Source organism: Copadichromis virginalis, linkage group LG14, assembly GCF_057382275.1.
Source record: "Copadichromis virginalis isolate Kocher_CV1m ecotype Utaka linkage group LG14, C_Virginalis_male_GT1.1, whole genome shotgun sequence".
Classification (NCBI taxonomy): Eukaryota; Metazoa; Chordata; class Actinopteri; order Cichliformes; family Cichlidae; genus Copadichromis; species Copadichromis virginalis.
This window is the reverse complement of record NC_140631.1, coordinates 13,122,718-13,144,631: the sequence shown is the minus strand read 5'-3', so window position 1 is coordinate 13,144,631 and position 21,914 is coordinate 13,122,718. Positions and strand designations below refer to the sequence as shown.

Sequence of the window (21,914 nt, the reverse complement as noted above, 5' to 3'; positions counted from 1 at the left end):
GAAAAAAAGTTAATTTCATGTCAGATTTCTATGGAAGCCCGTTTCCGCCACTGAAAAAAAAAAAAAAGGATCCATAACTCAAAATTTCGAGTTATTTTCTCGAAATTTCGAGTTATTTTCTCGAAATTTTGAGTTAGCGCTGCCAATCAGTAATCTACGTGAATGACGTCATTTCCATGTTACCCGGAAGCTGAAGCCCTCAGCTACAAATGCTACAGCTAAGCTACCGGTATTACATCCAGTCGTGAATGCACAGATTGCTGAGTGTTTTCAGCCTGGCTTCACAAATGATGAAATCCCTGTGTTATTAGCTGAATCACATGGTGTTACTATCAGCAAACATACTTTAATTTGTTGGGATCCGTTTTTGAGTGCGCGGTCCTGCGCCATATGCTTCCGGGTAACAAGAAAGCGACCTCATTCACGTATATTTTTGATTGGCAGAGCTAACTCGAAATTTCGAGAAAATAACTCGAAATTTCGAGTTATGGATACTAGCTTTTTTTTTTTTTTTTTTTAGTGGCGGAAACGGGCTTCCATAGATTTCTGTTCATTAATAAGTTGCATTAAATATATCATTTTTGAATTTATTTTGGCAAGATGAAAGTGTAAGAAGAATCCCAGCTGTACTTCTTCCTTCGCCCTGTTTGCAGATTAACAGTCCACATGTTGGCTGCTCGAACTCTGATTCGCTCCCTCGAGATGGAAGCAAGAGACGACAAAGGAGAGCGTGATGAGGAAATGAAGAAGAAGGTGGAGGAGTTGAGTATTCAGTCAGGAGTGAGCAGTGCCTTTACTGCCTTTATTGCTGTTAGTAAAAGCAGTGGTGAGGCGATACAAGGACCCCTGATAAGCATAGAATGTCGAGCAAACCGTGAGTATTCACATTTATATTTTCTGTATTCTGAAACACTGAATGTTGTTTTGCTTGTCCTTTCAAGCCCTACTTTATTAACACAACATGAGCTCAGAAGGATGTACTGTGAAACATGATTATTAGCACCATATTTTGACCTCTGAGTTGGAGTTTTCATTGCCAGGAAGGTAGATTTCTTTTTACCTTGTTCATTCACAGTGGTAACTTATGCCGAACACTTAATTGGTCTTGAGCAAGTTATATTGAGAGTTTCAGTTCAAAATCACTCTTTAAAATATGCAAAATGTAGGCCTCTACTTACGAGATGAGTTTTACACATGTAGTCTGCAGAGCTGTATCTTACTAACACAGCTGAAGGAAGGTATGCATGAAGTCACAGCAGCACAAAATGTGCAGTGCATGCACATGGCCCCAGTAGTGCTCGCTGGAAGCAACAATAAGGTTGCCAAAGTCTTGTGAGAGCTCATTTGTTTTACCCATCACGAGATGTTTCTTGTGTGACACATCGGTAATGAGACACCTTTCCAGAGGCCATCAGTTGGGACTGAAGCAACTGATATTAATTTGCACTAAGTGTCAGAACTGCTTTTTAATTACTGATAGATATTCTTCTTTCCATGCCCTTTTGCTCTTCCCTTTCTTCATGCGTTTTTCCCCTGTCATTTCTCATTTTTACACATAATTTATGGACACGTTTGGCTTGATTTCTTAGTATTTTTGGATTGGATGAGTTGTTAATGATTTTTGTTTAGAGCTTCATGTCAGTAGCACCTTTAAAAATACATTAACTTGGAAAATTGGTGACATGTTTAATACTTATTTTAGCCACTGTGTGTATGTGAGAGAAAAAGACTCTTCACCACCACCTGGTGGTTGCAGGAAATTATGAGCAATTATTTTGTGGAAAAGTAAAATAGAATCAAAGGCTTTACACTGCTGCGTCTCAATTTCAGACCCATTAGTTACATTTGTAAGTGTGAAAATATGACTATATACTATAGAAAGTTCAAATGGTTATTTTCGGTGACTTAGTGGAAAATGGATAAAACATCTGAGGTACTGCAAACATCAAATAAGGATATACTGAAATGAATACGTTTCATGATTTGGATAATGCAAAAAATGATATTCAGGGATTTTTTTTTTTTTTACATTTTGAAACATATTATTTTGTATTTTGCATCTTTTTCCCGATTTTAACTCTTTTACAAAATTGTTATGGCTTTATGATTGAATTAAGATTTTTTATTTTTTTTGCTACAGCTTGTCTGTAAATACACTTCAAAGACACTGTTTTTAAATCATGATTATAACTTTGTCTTGTGTCACACAGTTTTATTCCTTCGCCAATACAGTTTTTCAGATTCCTGTGAGATCAGTAAAGGTAAGTAGTTTTACTGGAGCATGTGAAAACATAAACTGAAAAATAGTGTATAAGACAAAACAGAGTTCGTGCCACCTTTATTCTTCAGCGGAGCCTGAACTCCCTTAGAAGCTTTCTTGTAATTTCTTTATTTATTTAAAATTCAGGAATAGTTCTCCGCCTGGCTTGACTAACCAACAAGCAAATAGCATTCCTGGGAAAATGGTCGGGTACTAGGATTTATTTCTACAAGCATTCTGGAAAACTATTGCTTAATGCCACAAAGTCCGTCTTCTTTAAAGCCAATTTTTCAATTAGTCATTTTTTTAACCAATAAATTGGCACTTTTGAAGTTCCTCCACGGGTATAGCGGTTAAAACATATTCTCGGCGAGAAAGTGGTTGCTTGTTTAATTCCAGACAGACATAAATTCTACATTTGGGTTTCATCAGGAAGGACATTTGCAGAATAAGCCCTTAAGGAAAGGTAGTAGCTGGAATAAGATTTTAGTTAGCACTGTTTTTGGATTGTGTGTTTCTTTGAGTTTCTGTCTTAGTTTTTGCTATTTTCCATAGATTTTATTAATGACAGGTAGTATTTTGTTACTTCCCTGTCTTCTCTGCATTTAGTCTAACTTTAAAAAAAAAATTGATCATCTTTAAGTTTCAACACTTTCTTGTCACTTGTCAGTAATTTTGATCATTTTTATGAATTATGGGATAGTATTACTACCTTTCATTTAATTGATTGTAGTCCAATGTTTCCTCCAATATACCAGCTTCTGTCTTCCATACGGAAGGCAGTATAGTATGGAATTCCCTGTTTATCCAGCCTCATAAACCCCACCCTTGAGATTTTGTTGCTTTTTTTATTTTAAAACCTGACCTTTTAAAACCTACTGAGAATATTTTGACCAGTCATTGAATTTAACCAAAATTCTGATACTAAGTAAAATTGAAAATAATAATAATTTTGATATATTTTCCAACCATAAAATGGAAGAAATTGTGCTACTCTTTGAACTAGATAAATACAAGTTTTTATTTATTTATAGACTGTGACTCAGAGGGGATTGTGCAGGGACTGTCTACAAAGTGCAAGGTTGAAAAGAGAGAGAGATATTTTAATCTAACTAATACAATAGTTTTTTTTTTTTTTTAAATAACTTCCTGCTCTTCTGTAGGTTATATCACAAACTTTAGTTCAGGTGTTTTGTAAAAAGACCTGAGATTGCATCCTTTAGCCGTGTCATATTCACTTTCTGTATTCATTCTCTCAGTTTGCCTTTGTATGACATTAATGTGTAAATGTATCAGTTCCAGTAAACTAAAATCTATGATTTGTCTGTATATAGGTACAAATACAGGATCCTGTGGTCTGATAACTGCCCAGAAGGACCCAGGTAAAAAAAAAAAAAAAAACATCCGCTCCTGCATCTCTGATGGCATGAAGGTGGATTCAGTTGCATCAGAAAACAAAAAATACTATAAAGGCCCAGAATTGTTGAAACACTAAAGAAGTTAGAAAAGTAGGGAAAAAAGTGGAAGAAGTATTGACTTAGACCCTACCTCTTTCATAATTCATTCATAATGTACCATCTGTAAGTTTGGATGTTTTGATTCTGTTTGTCTGTCAGTTCCTCTGAAGAGCGTTGAGGTGGAGCTGGAGGTGAGGGACCATGTGGCTACAGTGGTCTCCACTCTGAACTATGAGAACAAGGAGGACAAACCATTAGAGGCTGTTTTTGTCTTCCCTCTGCCTGGAGATGCTGCTGTCTGTCATTTCAGTGCTCAGATTGGACAGACGCAGATTGTAGCTGAGGTGAAGGAGAAACAGAAGGTGAGCTGGACAGTAAATATAACCTGATTATAAGTGAGCTTCAAAATAAACACAGTGAATGTCACTGACATTTGTCACCTGTGCTTCAGGCTCGTGAGGAGTATGATGATGCTCTGAGCTCCGGTCAGCAGGCCTTCCTATTGGAGGAGAGTGATGAGAGTCCAGATATATTCTCTCTGCGTGTGGGCAGTCTGCCTCCAGGAGAGAGCGCCTCCATCAGGTTGGAGTACGTCACTGAGCTGGCTGTGCAGGCTGATGATGGTCTGAGGTTCTGTCTGCCTGCTGTGCTCAACCCTCGATACCAACCTCAGGGTAGGACAACTGTAGCTTTTCTTTTGATCCTGCTTGCCTTTTGTGTTGTTCTCTGTCAAGATAACCTTTGTTGCCACTGATTTTCAGTCCACCTCTTGTGTAAATTCGTATGCCTCGAACCCTTTTTCCCTTTTATAAGAATGGCTTCTTGATAGCCACCCTCCTTTTGAGAGCGTTTCTGATGAAGCTTCAATGAACAGTAAATGGATCAACTAAAGACCCAGATCCATCCCTCGGGTCCTGTTAGCTGTTCGCTGGATCTTTTTCCTATTTCTTAAGGACATGACTTTCAAATCATTATGTGCTGTAGATAGTTTGTTAGGCCTGGCACTTCTTCACCTGTCTAGTTTCCACAATGTTTTAAGGACACACTGCACAGCTTACCCAGATATGTCAAGTTTTTATCTAATAGCACTTTGGCAATCATCTTATTGGTGCCAAAATATTATTTTATAAATGTCAAAGTGTTATTTTTTTACTTTTTCATGGTTTCAGCTAAAGAAATGGGAACAACTGATGTGTACTTGCAACAGGCTGCCTAAAGATACAGTTTAAAATTGTGTCCACTTTGCTAAGTTGTCTGTTATGTGTAGACACAACACTGGTTCCTCCCTTGAGTTGGGTGCCCATGAAAAAGGCACCTAACATAATATGTACACAAGCTTTTATTACTGCACCTTCTCATACCTGGGTTTACGTCCCCCTTATGTAAATGTGTATATGAGGGAGATTTACAGAGAACATTAAAAGTCAACATCCAAATATATGGCCCTGCAGATGATACTTAGCTTTATCTATTGTTGAAGCCAGATGGCAAACAACAATTGAACTAAATTATGCTGAAAAACTAGTTCATGCATTTATTACTGCAGCGAGAGTACTGACTGGGCCTAGAAAAAGAGAACATATTTATCCCATACTGGCTTCTCCTAATTGGTTCACTGTCAAATCCAGAATCAAATTTATAATTCTTTTACTCTCATGTGACTTTTGTTTCACTGTGATTTGGTACTATACAAATAAAACTGAAGTGAAATGTATTAAAATCAAATAACAATAGAAAGAAAACCAGAACATGAGGTTCAATTAATTTTTCTGTGAACCTTGAAGTTGATACTGTAACAAAAGATTTACTTCTAATCAGTCTGATACTGTGTGCAGGTAGTGCAGGTGCAGGTTTCCAGGTAACTTCTGTTCCAGCCTCTCTGGAGCCCTACAGTCTGTCTTTTTCTGCCCGAGTGTCCTCTCCTCGTCCAATCTCTAAAGTAGAGTCCAACTGTTCCCTGGACCCTCTGCAGTACCTCAACACTGATCAAACCCAGGCCACGGTAGGTAGAGTGCTGATGTGTCTGTGTTACTTGTTACTGATGAATAAATATGAATGTGTTTGTGGTGTGCAGGTCAAGCTGGCTGCAGGACACAAGTTTGACAGAGATGTTGAACTGCTGATTTATTACAAAGACGCCCACCAGCCCACTGCTGTGGTGGAGGCAGGACAGGCCTCTGCTGAGCCGGGTGAGTTGTTGGTTTGCACATTTTTATTTGCAAACTAACAACTGATGATTAAAAACGTGTCCTCTTTCTTCCGGTGGGAGATAACAGTGTTTAAATATATTGTAAAATATAAAGTTTACATTCTTTTCCCCTTTTCATGTGTTTCAGGTTCTCTGATGGGTGATCCAATGGTGATGGTGAGTCTGTACCCTGAGTTCCCCCAGTCTGTGATGTCTTCAACGGCTTCATGTGGAGAGTTTGTGTTCTTAATGGATCGATCTGGAAGTATGGGATTTAGGATCAAAAGAAGGAGTCTTCAGACTTGCATCCACAGTGCAAAGGTAGTCATAATGTGTGACTCATGAAGTCTTTAATCTCTAGTGTCCCTCTCACAGTGGCTTTCTCCATCTTTTTCGTCTTCTCTGAAGGACACTCTGCTCCTCCTGTTGAAGAGTTTACCAATGGGCTGCTATTTCAACATTTACAGTTTTGGGTCCAGATATGAACACATCTTCCCGTGAGTAACTCCTTCACCCAACAGAAGTCTTCTTGTTTTTGCTAAGAAATACACGTGCTTGTGTATTGGTGTTTGTGTAATGACAGTAAGAGTGTGGAGTACAGCCGGCAGACCATGGAGGAGGCTCTGAAGAAAGTAAAGAAGATGAAGGCTGATCTTGGAGAAACAGAGATCCTTGAGCCCCTCAAACATATTTACAGCCAGCCCTGCATTCTCAATCAGCCTAGACAGGTAACACGCACACACGCACACACGAGATTTAGGAGCTCACCCCAATCTTAATTACAACTAATAGTTGCATAAAGGTACTCTTGGAACATATATTTACCTAAAAATCTAAAGAGATAAGCTATGGTGACTTACTTCCTTTCCCTGTATTGGGACTGTACAACTTCACATGACTGTTTTACCTTACCAACAAATACAGAAACAGATGGATGGGTGTTTTTGTTCTTTTTGAACTATTTTCACATTTGGCTGAATAAGGTACACAAATTTAGTGTAGTGGCCCAACAAACTGGAGAGTATAAGGACATCTGCATAGAGCCGCACATTTACTTTCTGATAAGAAAATATATGTCACACCATCCTAAATGGATCTCCATTGTTACTAGAGATGGCACGATACCACTTTTTTATGTCCGATACCGATACCGATATCATAAATTTGGATATCTGCCGATACCGATATGAATCCGATATAGTGTTTTTTAATCAACAAAACTGTTTTTTAAAATATCTTGCTGCATTTTGCAAGTCTGCAAGTTCATACTCAAGTTTAAAACAACAACTACACTAAAGCTATTCTGTTATACCTGTATACAAAAAAAATATTTCATAGTTCAGCAATACTGATCAATCTAATAAACTTAGACCTACACCATCCTCCCTATTCTGGTATTTTAAAGAGTACTTAGCGTAAATATTAAGCAACCTAACTAATAGGGTTCCAACTCCCAGCAACAACAAAAATAAATAAATAAAAAATAGGGAACCACCCCTCACGCTCCACCTCATGATGCTTAATCGACGTAATCAACCTTAATTTGATGCAGTGTGAAAAAAAATGCACAGAAATCAATTATTTTTCAAGAAATATTAAATAGATTCAACATCTTTCTTCAACAAAATTGCAGACTGCACAGATGGTACCTTCCCAAAGGAAAAAGTACTATAGCTTACTAGGGTATATATATTAGACTTAATAGTCACTATATACAGTAATTGACTTCTATTCATTTTACATCAAATTAAAACTTTGGGTGTCAGATAATTATTTATTAAAAGCTAGACATTTTAAATGAGAATAAGAAAGAAAAGTATGTCTTTGTGCCCCCTTTTCCCAGTTAATGCCCTATCGGCCCCCCTGGCTAAACTTTGCTAGATCCGCCCCTGCACAGTTACCAGCGTCAGCTACATAGAAAAAGATCCTGGTGTAGAAAGTAATATTAAATAAATTCTAACAACAGCTGATCAAGCTTAAACGTGCTGCTGTTGTTCAGCCGCTGGTTTCCTCTTTCTGGTGCAAAGTGGGCCAAAAACAAAGACGGACTCGCGACAGAAAAGCCGATCAGCTGATCATTTAAGCAGTTTCACGATTGAAGTAGCAGCCGGAGAGCGAGAGGCAGTCGCTCGTTAAGCTTAACGCAGGAATGCTTTACAAACATTCAGAGATGGACTTACACACTTGCTTTACTTCTCTCGGGGATAACTTTGTCGGAGATGAAATGCCAGGTTGCTAGCGAAGCTCCAAATGCTATCCAGACCACAGGTCCCCAGCCGCTCTATCACGTGATGCATACTGCTCCGACATGCTAACTTTCTGAGGTGAGTTACGGCGTGTTGCAAGTTTTGTGAGGTGCTTTCGTGATATTTAATGGATCGGATTACATTTTTTATTTTTCTCCGATATCCGATCCAGTCATTTAGGTCAGTATCGGACCGATACCGATACGTAATATCGGATCGGTCCATCTCTAATTGTTACACAAGCAGTATGTAATTTGGATTGACACACAATTTGCAGTAATACCGTATTACCACGTAATTCTAGATACTGTTTTTAAAAGCTTGTCAGGACCATTATTGTTCAGGTAACTGGTCTTCATACTAACTGTGCATTGTTTGTTACTCCTAAACCATTTGTGTTTCTAAAACAAAGAACCAAAAATGGCTCTAAACACAAACTGTTTTACTGTTTTACATCTGTTTTATGGTGAAACTCTTCTTTCTAGCTGTTTGTCTTAACTCGCGGATGGGTAAAGAACGACAAAGAAGTGATAGATCTGGTGAAGAAGAATTCAAGTTCTCACAGGTGAAAACACAAAACATAACTACAAAATTGTGCAAAAGTCTTGATCCATCCCTCTTTTCTTAGTATTTTGCTTTTAAGGAGGCAGATTTTCTTTTCTTTTCTTTTTTTTTTTTTTGTGTTTTTTTTTTGTTTTTTTTTTTTTGCCATATTGTGGCTTGTGGTTGTGGCTGTTTTTGTTTAAGCCACATGACATTGACTTATGAGTCATTCAAGCATAAAAAGGCACTTGACTTAATATTTTATGAAATATAACAAAATGAGGGACGGCTTAAGGCTTTTGTGTGGTACCAGATATCTGCAGAATTCCCAGAATGTGCTAAAAGTTGTCTCTGTATCTAATGGAAACTGTTGTATTGCAGGTGTTTCTCTTTTGGGACAGGAGAAAACACCAGCTATATTTTCATTAATAAGATATCCAAGGAAGGAGGAGGTCACGCTCAGTTCATCACTGCGACTGACAAGATACAACCAAAAGTAAGACATTAAACACAATCAAAGTCAAATTAAACAAAACCACAGCAAATACTTATTTAATCAGAGAGTGTGATTCCAGTCATTAAAAAAAACAGCTCCTAACTCTTTGTTTTGAATTATTATTCAGGTGATGCAATCACTGCAATTTGCTCTGCAGCCATCTGTGATTGACATCTCAGTCACATGGGATTTACCAAAGGAAGTGTCTGTCACTGTCCTCACTCCACCAATCACATCCATTCTCCAGGGTCAGAGGTCACTGATTTATGCCCAGCTCACTGGACAGGTAGGAGCAGCATCTTCTCACAGTGAAAGATGTCTGTTGTGTTTTGAAATCTGATTAACAGTGATGTTCATGTGAAGATGTAGTTGGTTTCTAACACTGTAATTCTGTGTCAGAGCTCAGAGGCAGCAGAGGGCTGTGTGACGGTGAAGTACAGCCTGGCAGGTCATCCCTCTGAGAACCAGCTGCACTTCAGTCTCAGACCTGCAGAGGACACTGGGTAAATGAGCTGTTAGTCTGGTGGTACAATTAGTAGTATTAGCTTATACATTTGGTCAGGAGCAGTTATAAATTTTTTATTAGAGTAGAAATAAGTTCAGATTCAAAACTAATGATTCAATAGATTTGTGCATTCAATTTTAGCATGCACAGATTATACTAAGATTTGTTTGTATGCATTGTTTGTGGATGGAGCTAGCTGTGAGTATGTCATTGTTGTCATGTTATTAAACATTATTAGGATGATAGTGTAAGAAGAATCCCAGCTGTACTTCTTCCTTCGCCCTGTTTGCAGATTAACAGTCCACATGTTGGCTGCTCGAACTCTGATTCGCTCCCTCGAGATGGAAGCAAGAGACAACAAAGGAGAGCGTGATGAGGAAATGAAGAAGAAGGTGGAGGAGTTGAGTATCCAGTCAGGAGTGAGCAGTGCCTTTACTGCCTTTATTGCTGTTAGTAAAAGCAGTGGTGAGGCGATACAAGGACCCCTGATACCACCACCCAGTGAGTGTTAGCACTGATATTTGATTTATTCTGAAATAGTGAATGTTCAAAGTTCTGCTGAGGTTTTTTTCTTTCAAGTCCTACTTTGAGCACAGGGCTGTACTAAGAAGTGTCATTAATGGCTCAGCAAAATATGTTGACATTTGAGTTTTCAGTGTCATGAAGATGGCTCGCTTTTTATCTGATTACATCACCAACTTGTGCTTAACACCTGCCCTGTCTAGAGCGAGTTACATCGTCTTAAAGCACAGAATTTTTGCCTGATTCTTTCACAACCCCGAAGTTGGGACGCTCTTTAAATTGTAAATAAACACAGAGACCAATTATATACAATTTAGAAAACATATCAAATGTTAATAAGAAAGAGGTAACTAAATAAAACAATAATAATAATTAAGTATTTTGGAATTTGATATCAGCTACACATCACAAAAAATTGAGACGGGGGAAACAAAACGCTGCAAAAATACAAATTATAAAGAAACAGCTGCAGGAATATTTTGCAACGACTTAGGTTAACTAGCAACAGGCCAGTAACATGTTTTAAACATTTATGTTCAGCACATCTAGTCTAATGTCCTATATAAATAAAATTGCCATTATCATTAGTGTCTAGAAATTGCTAGAAGACAAAGAATTTTTATTAAATTATCGGTTTAATTTTTTTGTTATATTTTAGTGGTATTATTGCTTTTGTTGCCCTTTTGCATCTTTCTCCCTTTATTGTGACTTTAGTTTATCTCGTTCTGTCCTCTTCTGGTGTTTGCGCTTCTGTTTGAAGCACTTTTTTAAAATGATGATGATAAAGATGATGATTGTTTTGTGTGACACAGCTTTAAAACAGTGTAATTTGGTGGATTCCTGTGAGAGTCAGCCAAGCATCAGTAAGGGTAAGTACTGTTACTTTTTGACACACACACACACACACACACACACACACACACACACACACACACACACACACACACACACACACACACACTTGCAACGACCTTGAGATTTTCCACAAATTTCACTCGATAGATTTTTTTATTTTATTTTTTTTTTACCTTTTCTGAGAAGTGCCACAAATTTCCAGCTACACCCACATTGTAAGAGTCTCAAATGGTAAAGGCAAACATTCTGTGTACATGTTCAGTTTCTTAAAGCAGGATTGATGGTCCTGCAAATGTGTCTATTCCTGTACATATTAGTGTTTGAGAGGGCGAGGGGTTTCTCTCCAGACGCCTTCTCACACTGTCCACCAATATCTTGACGGCACATTGCTGGAAGAAAATGATGTAATCTTGTACTGAATACTGATTGGTTGATAAGTGGGCTGGAATAAAGATGGGAGAGACAGTTGAGTTTGCTGGAAACAGGAGAACTGTGAAAAAACTAATTTTAAAGTTAAAAAATTACGGCTGGCTGATGGACAAAAACAGAACAAGCAAGAGTGGCACACAGACCGGTTGTACCGCACACTTTGTGCGTTGCCTCCATTTGGAAACAGAGCTTACTGCAGGCAGATGGGCAGTCCCTGATGTGGAGCAGACAGTGCATACGTTACCTCTGCTGGACATAAATCCCACTTAACATATAACTGATCCTTAGCCAAGCTCCATCAATGTAATGTTAAGGATGTAAAGTAACAGAAATTTTATGGTTTTTATCTCTGCAGGGATCTCTGTAACGGAGAAACTGAGATCAGGTAAAGGATTTACTCTTCCGAGATATTGAATCTCTGTGTAGAGACACACACACACACACACACACACAGTTTAGTGAAGAAAAAAGAGATGTCTTGTTTGTGGCCCAGCAGATTTGAACATAATGAAAGTGGAAACAAAGTAATGGACACTTTATGCCACATTTGCCAATGTTAAATGTTTGGTTCACTCTTGTTTTTAATCACTTTCCAAGCTGAGTTCTGTGTATCCGGGTCTGAATTGGAATTTGTTATTCATGCCTTTTTATTTAATTAAGGTTATTATAATTGTTCACTTCTCCTAAGTTCCTCTCTGGAACATCAGCAGATCGTTCAGGATGCCGCTGTGAGGCTTCTTACTAAGTATTCACACTTTATTGCATCAACTTCAGATTGCACTTTAAGATTCTGGTTTTGACTTTTAGAGCTTTTTAGAGCTCTGCATTGACAAGCACCAGCATAAATCAATGAAATTTCCCAAAAGATGGAAAATAAGCCAAAAGCTAACCCAAACAAACCACACATATGCATACTGGGAATAGGAGAGGTCTAATTTTAACATCAACCCAACAAGTGTGCGTCCTCTGAGGATCCGTCTCTCACATCCTGCCCACTCATCACACTTACATTCTTGTCATTAAAGCTACCCTACCTTCCAAAAAAGAAAATTATTGTTATTACCAAAATTATTCACACATGTAAACTTCCAAAAGGTTATTTTAGACTTTTTTCTTTTGACTGAACTAAAAGTGAATCACACATTTTTCACATAGAAGTAAAAATACATCTTCATGGTTTGCCTGAAATTTTTCCCCATCAACAGCCTTCGGCTGCATTAACTGCTCACCTCAGAGGAAGGGTAAGTCAACAAGTGACACGTTTACTTCTTTTTTTTCTCTTATTTTTGCTAGTACACATGTCAAAAACTCTATGAAATACAAGACACATACATGTGTCTGTCTGTAACAATAACCTACAGTATGTGCACTTATTTTGTGCTTTTAATGTTTTCTTGAACTGTTCTTTTTCTGGAGTTGCATGATTTTGTACAGAATACATCTTTAGTGCCTTAAAAACTAAGACATGGGTCCACAGGTTTTTAATCTAATCCACGCAGGGTCAAAATTATGCATGCGGGTCCATATTTATACACATCTGCCACTAATATTTAATGTGCATGTTGCACCTTGACTACACACTCTTTGTAGCCATCAACAAGCTTCTGGCATATTTCTGCTGCTCTTCTTGGCCAGGCCCAAAATTACCATGATATTCATGTATGTAACTTTCTTATCACAGCCACAGAGTCTGAGCTGTCAGTCAAAGACCCTTTGCTGCAGCTGGTTTCCCTGCTGGAAGCCTCTGGATGCTGGTTATTGAAGCCAGCTTTGGCCTCTGTGCTGGGGAAGACCAGCAAGGAGGTGGCAAACCTGAAACCTGCATCGGTGGGTAATCATCACGTATTCAGTCATAGACGTTTAAGCAGCAGTGCATTAGTAGTATTACACAGCAGCAAAAGTCTGGCAGACAAAAATAATGTATTTATTAATTTATTTAATTTTTACTCCTTTACTCCAGCTAATCATATCTAAGTGTAAGGGCAATAGCCTGCAATCTCAACATATGCACTGCTTTTAATTTGTGGAGTTAGGCCAGCAGTGAAGTGTGGGCCACCATTCTGGCTCTGATCTGGCTTCATGGTTTCAAGATGGATGCAAAGGACGAGTGGGAGCTTCTGGCTATGAAGGCTGCCTCGTGGCTCCGTGCTCAGAATGGTAATAAGACTAATAAATATTGAACTGCTGTTTTCTTTTTTGTGTTTTTGTTTTACAGTGTGTTCTGTTTGTGCTTAATCACTTTATTTTCAGCGACGTGTGTGACAGAGTGTGTGGAGGCCGGTAATGCGCTGCTGGGTTGCAGAGTAACGAAAGATGCTTTGGGGCTCTGAAGTTGCTCCTCCTTCAGAATTCAACTTTATGTATTGCATATTATCAGTGTTCACTAGAACCACAGACGGTAACATTTCAATGAGCAGCAGGGGGTGACTCCTCTGGTTGCAGAAAGAAGTCTTTGTATGCCTACGGGTAAACATCTTTGTTGTTTGCGGTATAAGTTTACACTTTCATAGAGGGGTTTGTCTTTCTGAATGCGGCATGATGTTCATTCACTAAATTCTGTTCCTGATTAGAATCAAAAAGGAGAAAATCACCTTGTGATGTGCCGTGTTTCTGCCAGTGGTGGAAACACTCAGCTCGATGCTTCACAACAGAACAACTAATCCCTAATGTAATGGTTGCTACAGTTTATGCATACAAACCAAAACATTCTGCACAATTGGTTTTTATTTTATTTTCTCCAATTGTCCCTGAGAGGCATGTGAATGAGTGATCAGCTATATCTCATCTATTCAGTTCAGTTTTATTTCTATAGCGCCAAATCACAACAGCAGTCATCTCAAAGCACTTTACATTGTGGGGTAAACGCTCTACAATAATACAGAGAAAACAGTCTTTGAGACGCTTTGTGCTTTCTGTGACACTCGCCTGCGATGCTTAGCTGAACCAATTATCAGTTCATGCACTTAAATATAAGGGCAACACTAATTGTTAGAGCATGTGTTAGCTTTTCCTGTGTTGATATAGTAATAAAGATAAATGTCTGATCTCTAATTGATGGCTTCTCTGGACGTGTTGATGTCTGTTGTATTTATCTTATCTTTCATTATTCTGTGGTTGTTCATCAGTGTGCGCATGTGAATTTGTAACTGAGTTTACTGTGCATTTGATAAAGATCCTCAACCTAAATGTAGTCTTTTTTTCTCTCATTGATAAACCTGTAACCTGTATGCCAATCAAGGAACCACATCTGCATTTTAGCGAGGCTAGAACAGTTTGTACTTCTAAGTCATACAGTCAGTGATAGGATCTGGGAAAATCCGTCCACTAACTCCACTAAGGACTAAGAGGTGAGATTAACGGGATGCCAAACTCAGTTGAGCTATAAGCCAGAGTTTTCTGTTCATAAAAGTGGATCTCTGGCTGGTACCTTATGCTCAACATGTGTTAAGAGTTATGGTTCAAAGTCTGGAAGTGCCACATTTTCACAGATTTTTTTTTTTTTTTTTAATTGACAGCATGTTTTAAGTGCTGTGTGGATTCACAGCTGGTGGAAGCTATTTTGCATATGCAGGTTGTTAAGGCATACCTGACTACTATTACACTTTTAATCACCATTTTATCATCATCATGATCAATCAATCACATCTCTGACTGGAGTAGGCGACGCTCACAGGGATCGTTTTGTGTAGCACAAGATTTTTATATAGGCGCAAACCAAGGCTGAAGCAGAAAAGCTTAACAGAGCTAGTTGATAAGCACTGTCGTGACACCTGTTATCTACAGGTGGGATTTTAGGTTTTGTTAAGCCAGCTACCACAAACAAAGCCTGGATGGTGCAACATATCTTGCTCAGTGTTCTCTGGGATGGGCTCCAGCGTCCTCACAAGAAAACCGATGGGCGGATATAGCCAATTAAATACATCTACAACATCTTTAATACTCAAATATTGTTTTTTATTTTTCCTACTATAGAGGCTTGTTTTTTCTGATGTCTGTTCTTTGTCCTAATATGTGTGGCTGGGAAGGGACTGTATGTTATCCCCCTGTCATTTATAATGAGTATTATCCACATTACTCCAGTCACTGAACTGAGATGATACTCCATGTTGTTTTACGTTATCATCTATACAACCTGGTTTTACCTGAAAAGCTTAACATTTTAATGACTTAAACCCTATTTTAAATGTGTCTTTGAAAACTGTGCCTGCTTCTTTAGTTATTATACTGAATACTGAATATAATGTACAAAGATATAATACTACAATACAAATAATACTTGTATTCTGGTTCTTAATTTGAATACCATGAAGACAAAAGAGCAGGAGCTTATCTTCTTCTTACACATCTTGTTTCTGTCCCACTTCACTCTTCCTCTCTTTGCATGTAACCTAATTTATGGCTGTATGACCTTTAGGATTAACATGCTCTTTTAATGCACTAGACCTTTGTGCTGCTTGTGATGACAGGTGCTCCTGTCTCCTATTTACAGGACTCAAACCCAGGCATTAATCTGGTATTACACATTACAAGGTCTTAAAGAGATCGCTTTCAGTGACAAGATGATATTATCTGGCTTTGTCCAGAAACCCCCCAAAATCTGACATGGAATAGTTTCTGCATATCCTCAAGCAAGTGTATTGTGAGCTGTAGTAGAAAAAGATTTGTCCAAGTGAAAAGAATAAGAAAATTATAGAGCGAATATGATTGGGTTAGCTTTGTTTTGTAAAAAAAAAAAAAATACATTTTAAAAATATGAGGCTTTCAAATGAAAGTGTTCCTATGCTGTCATTTCCCAAATTGCTGTAAATGTATTCATTCATTCTCAGCCATTTGCTTAACATGTTTCAATGGATTAAAATAAAATATAAATGCACCATATTGGATGGGCTATGGAAGAATGTGTGCTGATGGGGTAAACCAGAGGTAAAGAACCCGCTGCACCAAAAATCTATTGTGATTGTTTTGATTGCAAGAGGATCATCACAGTTTCCTCTAGTTTCTTGCACAAATTGTCCCAAAATAGTAGCTCAGTGGTCATACAGCTTCAGAAAGTGTGACGGTTTCAAAAACAAGTTATACCTCAGCCCTGCAGCCAACATGTTTAACAAGGTGCAACTCTTACTTTGAAGGCCAAAGATCTCAACTTCAGTTTGTGTTGCTCCTTTTACATTTGCACTACAGCTTGGAGAGCAGCTAGCCAGTGTTTGCAGACGAGTTTTCCACTTTAATTTAAACTACTCGCCCCAATATGCTAGCGGTAAATAAGCAATCACAAAGGGCGGTGGTTAGTCACAGGTCTCTGGACCTGTGTGACTGGGGCTTTAGCAATCATTTTCTGTTTTTGTTATAAAGGACGTATTAATTTAAATCAAGTGGTTACATTGAGCAAGAGCTTTCAGCTTCCACTTGCAACCTGTGAGGTAAGCTGTAAAAGCTTTGGCCACTGTTGTAGTATTATTGCACTATTGCCTGCTGTCAGGTAATACTAATTTTTACTTCTAACAAGTGGCTGATGGTCATTGACTGTGTGACTGTAATCTTATTCACTTGTTCCATGATTGTCACATGTTCAAACTGGCACGGACAGGCAAGTTAAAGTCACGTGGTTGGCGGTCACGTGTCTCAGAGAGACAAAGACAGAGAGAGTGTCAGCAGCATATATATGTCTGACTATATAATTGGACAAGAAGCTCCTGGCATGTGCCATAACCTCACCCTGACAAGACTCAGACATTTTGCTTGTTAGCAAAGCTCACAAAGACAGATTTAGGCCTTTGGGGGTGGGGGGACTTGTTACTGTGGCAGACAGCATGCAACACTGATACCCGCTGTCATATACCAACAGCAGCCAAAGCTCTTCCATCTTCCATCACAGAACATTTTCCCTCATGCATGTATGTAATGGCAGTAAAGTGAACCATGCAGTAACGCCATGTTCCATGTTAAACTTAAGAGAGCTGAAATTAGTTTGTTTATATTTCCCACCATTTAAAAAAAAAAAAAAAAAGAGGAACAAACAGCATCACTGCAACTACTTTCTGTTTGCATAATGCGCACAGTGTTGGTTACAGTGGGCCATAACAGCTAATCTTATCACAACCTTTGGCAGACCTCCAGCCAACACTTTCTAAACTGGTTTCCAAGGCAACCCCAACGAGCAGGACCAATTAGAACTGACAAAGGATCCGCAAGCATTAAACTGCCTGGAGATTAAAGGGAGAGACAGCAAACTCAACAAATGATAGGTGGGGTATGTCTTTATGATGTGTGTGGTGGGTAATAGGGGAGCACAGTGACTTCAGAAGCACCTGTAGGCTCACTTGTGTCTGCTTCAGTCTTTCCATTGGGGGGAGCTGTGGGGGTGAATTTAATTAAACCAATTTCAATCCTTCCTTCTCCCTATTTGGTTTCTTTCTCTGTAGGACTGCTGGGTGTTCATGTGTCAGTAGGGCTGCAGGCAGGAAACCAGATCAATAAGAAATACTTTAGAGAGATCAGTGTGTGGTTATTTTTTTTTGCTTTTTTTGCTTTTTTGTTTAGGGCCATCAGTCGAACACTGTGGCCTCTGAGCTGCACATCAATCACAAACCATGCTGTTTGTGCAGGGAGGTTTGTGTGTGTTTGAGATTGATTTGACAGCCTTTGTACTTCAGCAGGGGATCAACTTTACTGAATAACTGACACCCATGGTCGCCTGGTGTTGGTAGGTTGTTGGATTTCTGTGTCTATTGGGGTTCAAATGCGTGTCACACTTCTAAATCGATGACCTTTCCTTTAAACCCTTTTAGTGCGCGCCTGTTTAAGAGTTTTATTCACGGAAACAGTAACCATGTGTTCGAAATCGAAAGTAAGTGTTTAATGTAAAAATGTCAGCTCAGTGCACTCACAGACCGTGTGAGAATCATTGACATCAGCCCGACACTCCCTGGTTTGTGATGTCCCTTTAAAATAAATTGAAATCTTATCTTAGCATTTTTTCTATTGCCACATTGGTTTGTAAAACCAAAGTAAGGGATGGATGTGACTGACCACACGCACAATGTGTCCACTAGTCAATCATGTTGTCACAGTCTGGCGGAGGACTGTATGTATTGTGTAGCGTGGACCCAAAACGCAGACACGAAGGAACTTGGACCAAAACTTGACTATCAACAAAAAGCAAGCCGTTTAATATGGCTGATAAGAAAGTACAAAAACAAAAGGCAGATGCACACAAGAAAGATCCTAACTAGAACTAAACTGGGAAAACTAAATGCTAAATACAAAAGGTAAAGAACAAAACCTTGAACATTGCAAAAAAAACCCTAAACATGGAAAATCCTGGAAACAATTCATATCCTTTTCCAACAACTATTTCTTTGATCCTGTGGTCCATCCTTTCTGCCTTTGCCAAAACAAACATTTGCCTTAATTTTATTTTCAGCTCGAGTTTCTCTTCCGCTTTTTTGTTTATTTATATATTTTTGTACCTTTTCTTAATAAGATTGGAGGAGATTGGGTGTAGTCCTCTCCATGGTAACGCTGTTTCCCATTCTTGCACTCACTGTCGCTGTCTCTCATCACATAATTCTGCCCTACCCTGTGCTTTATCGCTGCGCCCTCTCCCTATATGCGCTCTCCCCTTACCCTCCCCTTCTCTCTCTCTCTCGCTCCTTGTCTCCCTTTCTCTCTCACATATGCACACACACATACACTCAACCTCTCCTCTGGTCCACTGGTCTCCTGCTAATGCTGCACCGTCCACTGACTGCGAGATGTTCAGTCCAGCTTGTAAAGGCTCTGCAGGGGAGCCGAGGTAAGGCTTTCACCCTCGTCTCTTCTGGAGCTGAGATGTTACTGCTGCTGTTGTTGGCTGCTGACAACTGCTAACTGAGAGCCAAATGCCTGATGGGAAGAGCATTAGTGTGTGCGTGTTTGTGTGTGTGCTGATTTGTGTGAGAACTCACCAGCTGGAGTAACGGGCTTTTTGTTTGTTTTTAGGTTAGGTCTGGCACTTGTGATCTGCATACACGCACACAGCAAAGGGAAGTGATCTTACTTCCTTTGATATTCATTTATTTGTGGTCTTTTTTATGTCTTCTTAAACTTAGGAGTATGTTGTTGTCTGCATGCATGCAGGGAGTCCGCTGAGAAAGAGCCTTTGGAAATCTGATGGCACGCAGATATTCTTCCCTCCAATGCAGCAACAGTGCTGCAATGTGTTTTTATGGTGGTGCACTCTCTGGCGGTTTATGACACCATGTTGTGTTTATGTGTGTGTGTGTGCGTGTTTGGGGGATGGTGAGTGGGGTATGAAGTTCTGCATATGTGAGTGGGTGGACAAGAACAGTGCTTCTTAATATTTTCATAAATTCATCTCACTAACATTCATGCCACAGGAGGAAATCCAAGGCAAGCGATAGACGCTCAGTCATTCAAACACTCTTTTATGAGTAGAAGAAGAGGAAAATAGGAGCACCTGAATCATTTCTGAGATGTTACTTTCTGACCTGTGTGTCAGCCAACAGGTACGAGTCTTAATGTACTCATGAATTTTCCAACAATGTGCTGGTGGGAACTCATTTGTGCTCATGTGTGTATACATCACGGTGTATGTGTCCGAGTGTAATATGGAAATGTGATACCTGCTGAATGCAGTGCTAAAGGAGAAATGCAATAATAATATTAAAACCATTACTCTTTGTCCCTAAGAAGCACTGCTTGTTTATAACATTAGGCTCTCAAAACCTTTCAAGACATCTCACAAGCATTGTGCTGTAATAGTAAGGAAGGAGTAGATATGCAAGCGTCATCTGATGAAGAAATGTGACGCATTTCTGTTGTTCCTGCAGGATACTTTGTGAGGTGCAAGATATTATGTGCCTTTTGCGTGCTGCTCAGATGGAGGGGGTGGGGGGGTCCTCTGGTGAGATGCTCTGTCCTGCTAGATTTCACTATCACCATGATGGCACTCTGGGAAAAAAGTTATGGCAGTTAAATGTGTCAGATGTGGACTTACAGTAGATGAGGGTTTTTTTCCATGATGTTTTGCTGCTGAAGGGTATGTCTTTAAAAAAAAAATTTTTTTTTTAAATTTCACATCCCTGAGTGAAAGCAGAGACACCAGTGCCCAACACACAAAAGCTCCTTGGTTCGAGAGGGCACAAATCCCTGCCATGGTTTTGTCGGGAAAGGCGTCTGGTGTAAAAAAAAAAAAAAATCTGCCAAAACTAATGTGTGGATCCATCTGCTGTGGGGACCCCTTGTGAATAAGGGAACAGCTGAAAGACGCTTTGGCAGCAGTGACACCGTCACAGTGTTGCTTTGGCCAAACAGTAATCCAAACCTTATTTTAAAAAAAAAACACAGAAGAGAAAAGCAGCAAATATTTTATTTCTTCACGTTTTTGTTTATTTAATGATTACAGTTCTACTTCTGTGTACACTTTAATCTGTACTCATTTAGTGTACTACCTTCTGATTCAAGTTGGGTGGCCAAGATTCATACCCCCAGCTCCTCTGACTGGATAAACAGTTAAGACGATTGTAAATGGCCTCGCTAGAAGTCTGACTAGCTATCCACACAGCTAAACATGAACCCAGGAACTCCAGACAATAGATGAGATCTTGAGAAGTTTACTGGTTCTTTCATTTTGTGAAACTGTAACAATAAAACATATGTGGAAATGTACATTAATAATCTGTACTGTTAACAACAACATGTGCCAATGATCTAACAATGCATTCGAAGAGCTAACATGACGATTAGCACCGTTAATTAGCATATGAACTGGCGATCTCATTTACATATGAATAGCACATAGAAAACTTGCTAACTGTGGTCCATCACACATAAAGACAGCACTTTGAATGCCTCGTTGCTTTACCATTGAGTACTTACAGACAATGCTTTAACAAACACCCAAAGAAGGACACGAATGTGGAGCAGCCATCTTGAAGCAGCATCGCAAGCAAACATGAACTTCCTGTCTAACTCTTCTTCTACTGTCACAAAATATCGACTTAAAGGGACCGCAGGGCGGCGCACTTACTAACGTTTAAAACATGAAATTAACTAAGCAGTAACATAACACTCCCCGCCTGGGATTATAACAATCCCACATTAAACTGTCAGTCACTAAACTTTTCGGGGGACAGCAGCAAAACCACTTCTGTTACAGGACGACAGAAAGTCTTCTTATCGCCTGAGTGCAAAGTAGTTACTTCGACTTTCCGGACAAGTCCATCGTTCCCTGGGAAAGTCTTGGTTATGATACACATGGGCCAATCGCCCCTCTTCACCTGAATGTCTTTGAGCAGAACGATGTCTCCTTCCTTGAGACTTTGTTTCTTGTCCTGCCATTTGTGTCGCAACTGAAGAGTATGAAGGTATTCCCGTCTCCATTTGGACCAGAACATGTCAGCGAGACCTTGT

At 39.2% G+C, this 21,914-nt stretch overlaps 2 protein-coding genes across 4 annotated transcripts in view; both read left to right on the top strand.

The window, feature by feature from the left end:
- Positions 1–666: 666 nt before the first annotated feature.
- On the top strand, positions 667–14,687 carry LOC146693566 (von Willebrand factor A domain-containing protein 5A-like). The gene is made up of 21 exons (XM_085478662.1): positions 667–826; positions 2,211–2,261; positions 3,595–3,642; positions 3,877–4,079; positions 4,169–4,391; positions 5,553–5,719; positions 5,792–5,906; positions 6,054–6,226; positions 6,314–6,402; positions 6,489–6,633; positions 8,637–8,716; positions 9,076–9,190; positions 9,318–9,476; positions 9,590–9,693; positions 9,988–10,196; positions 11,030–11,086; positions 11,857–11,886; positions 12,707–12,742; positions 13,183–13,328; positions 13,535–13,658; positions 13,752–14,687. Exons 1-21 carry the CDS (start codon positions 667–669, stop codon positions 13,829–13,831), a joined length of 2,514 nt encoding a protein of 837 aa, XP_085334788.1. The 3' UTR covers positions 13,832–14,687.
- A 4,475-nt stretch (positions 14,688–19,162) lies between these two features.
- rap1gap2a (RAP1 GTPase activating protein 2a) overlaps positions 19,163–21,914 on the top strand; it is a 101,798-nt gene continuing 99,046 nt past the window's right edge. Inside the window, exon 1 of one of the 3 annotated variants that reach the window (XM_085479371.1) lies at positions 19,163–19,296. In XM_085479371.1, the coding sequence (XP_085335497.1) occupies positions 19,178–19,296 (119 nt within the window). In that variant the 5' untranslated portion in view covers positions 19,163–19,177. Of the gene's footprint in view, positions 19,297–19,954; positions 20,009–21,914 lie in introns of those variants that run through there. The other 2 variants (XM_085479366.1, XM_085479372.1) reach the window with 2 other exon arrangements.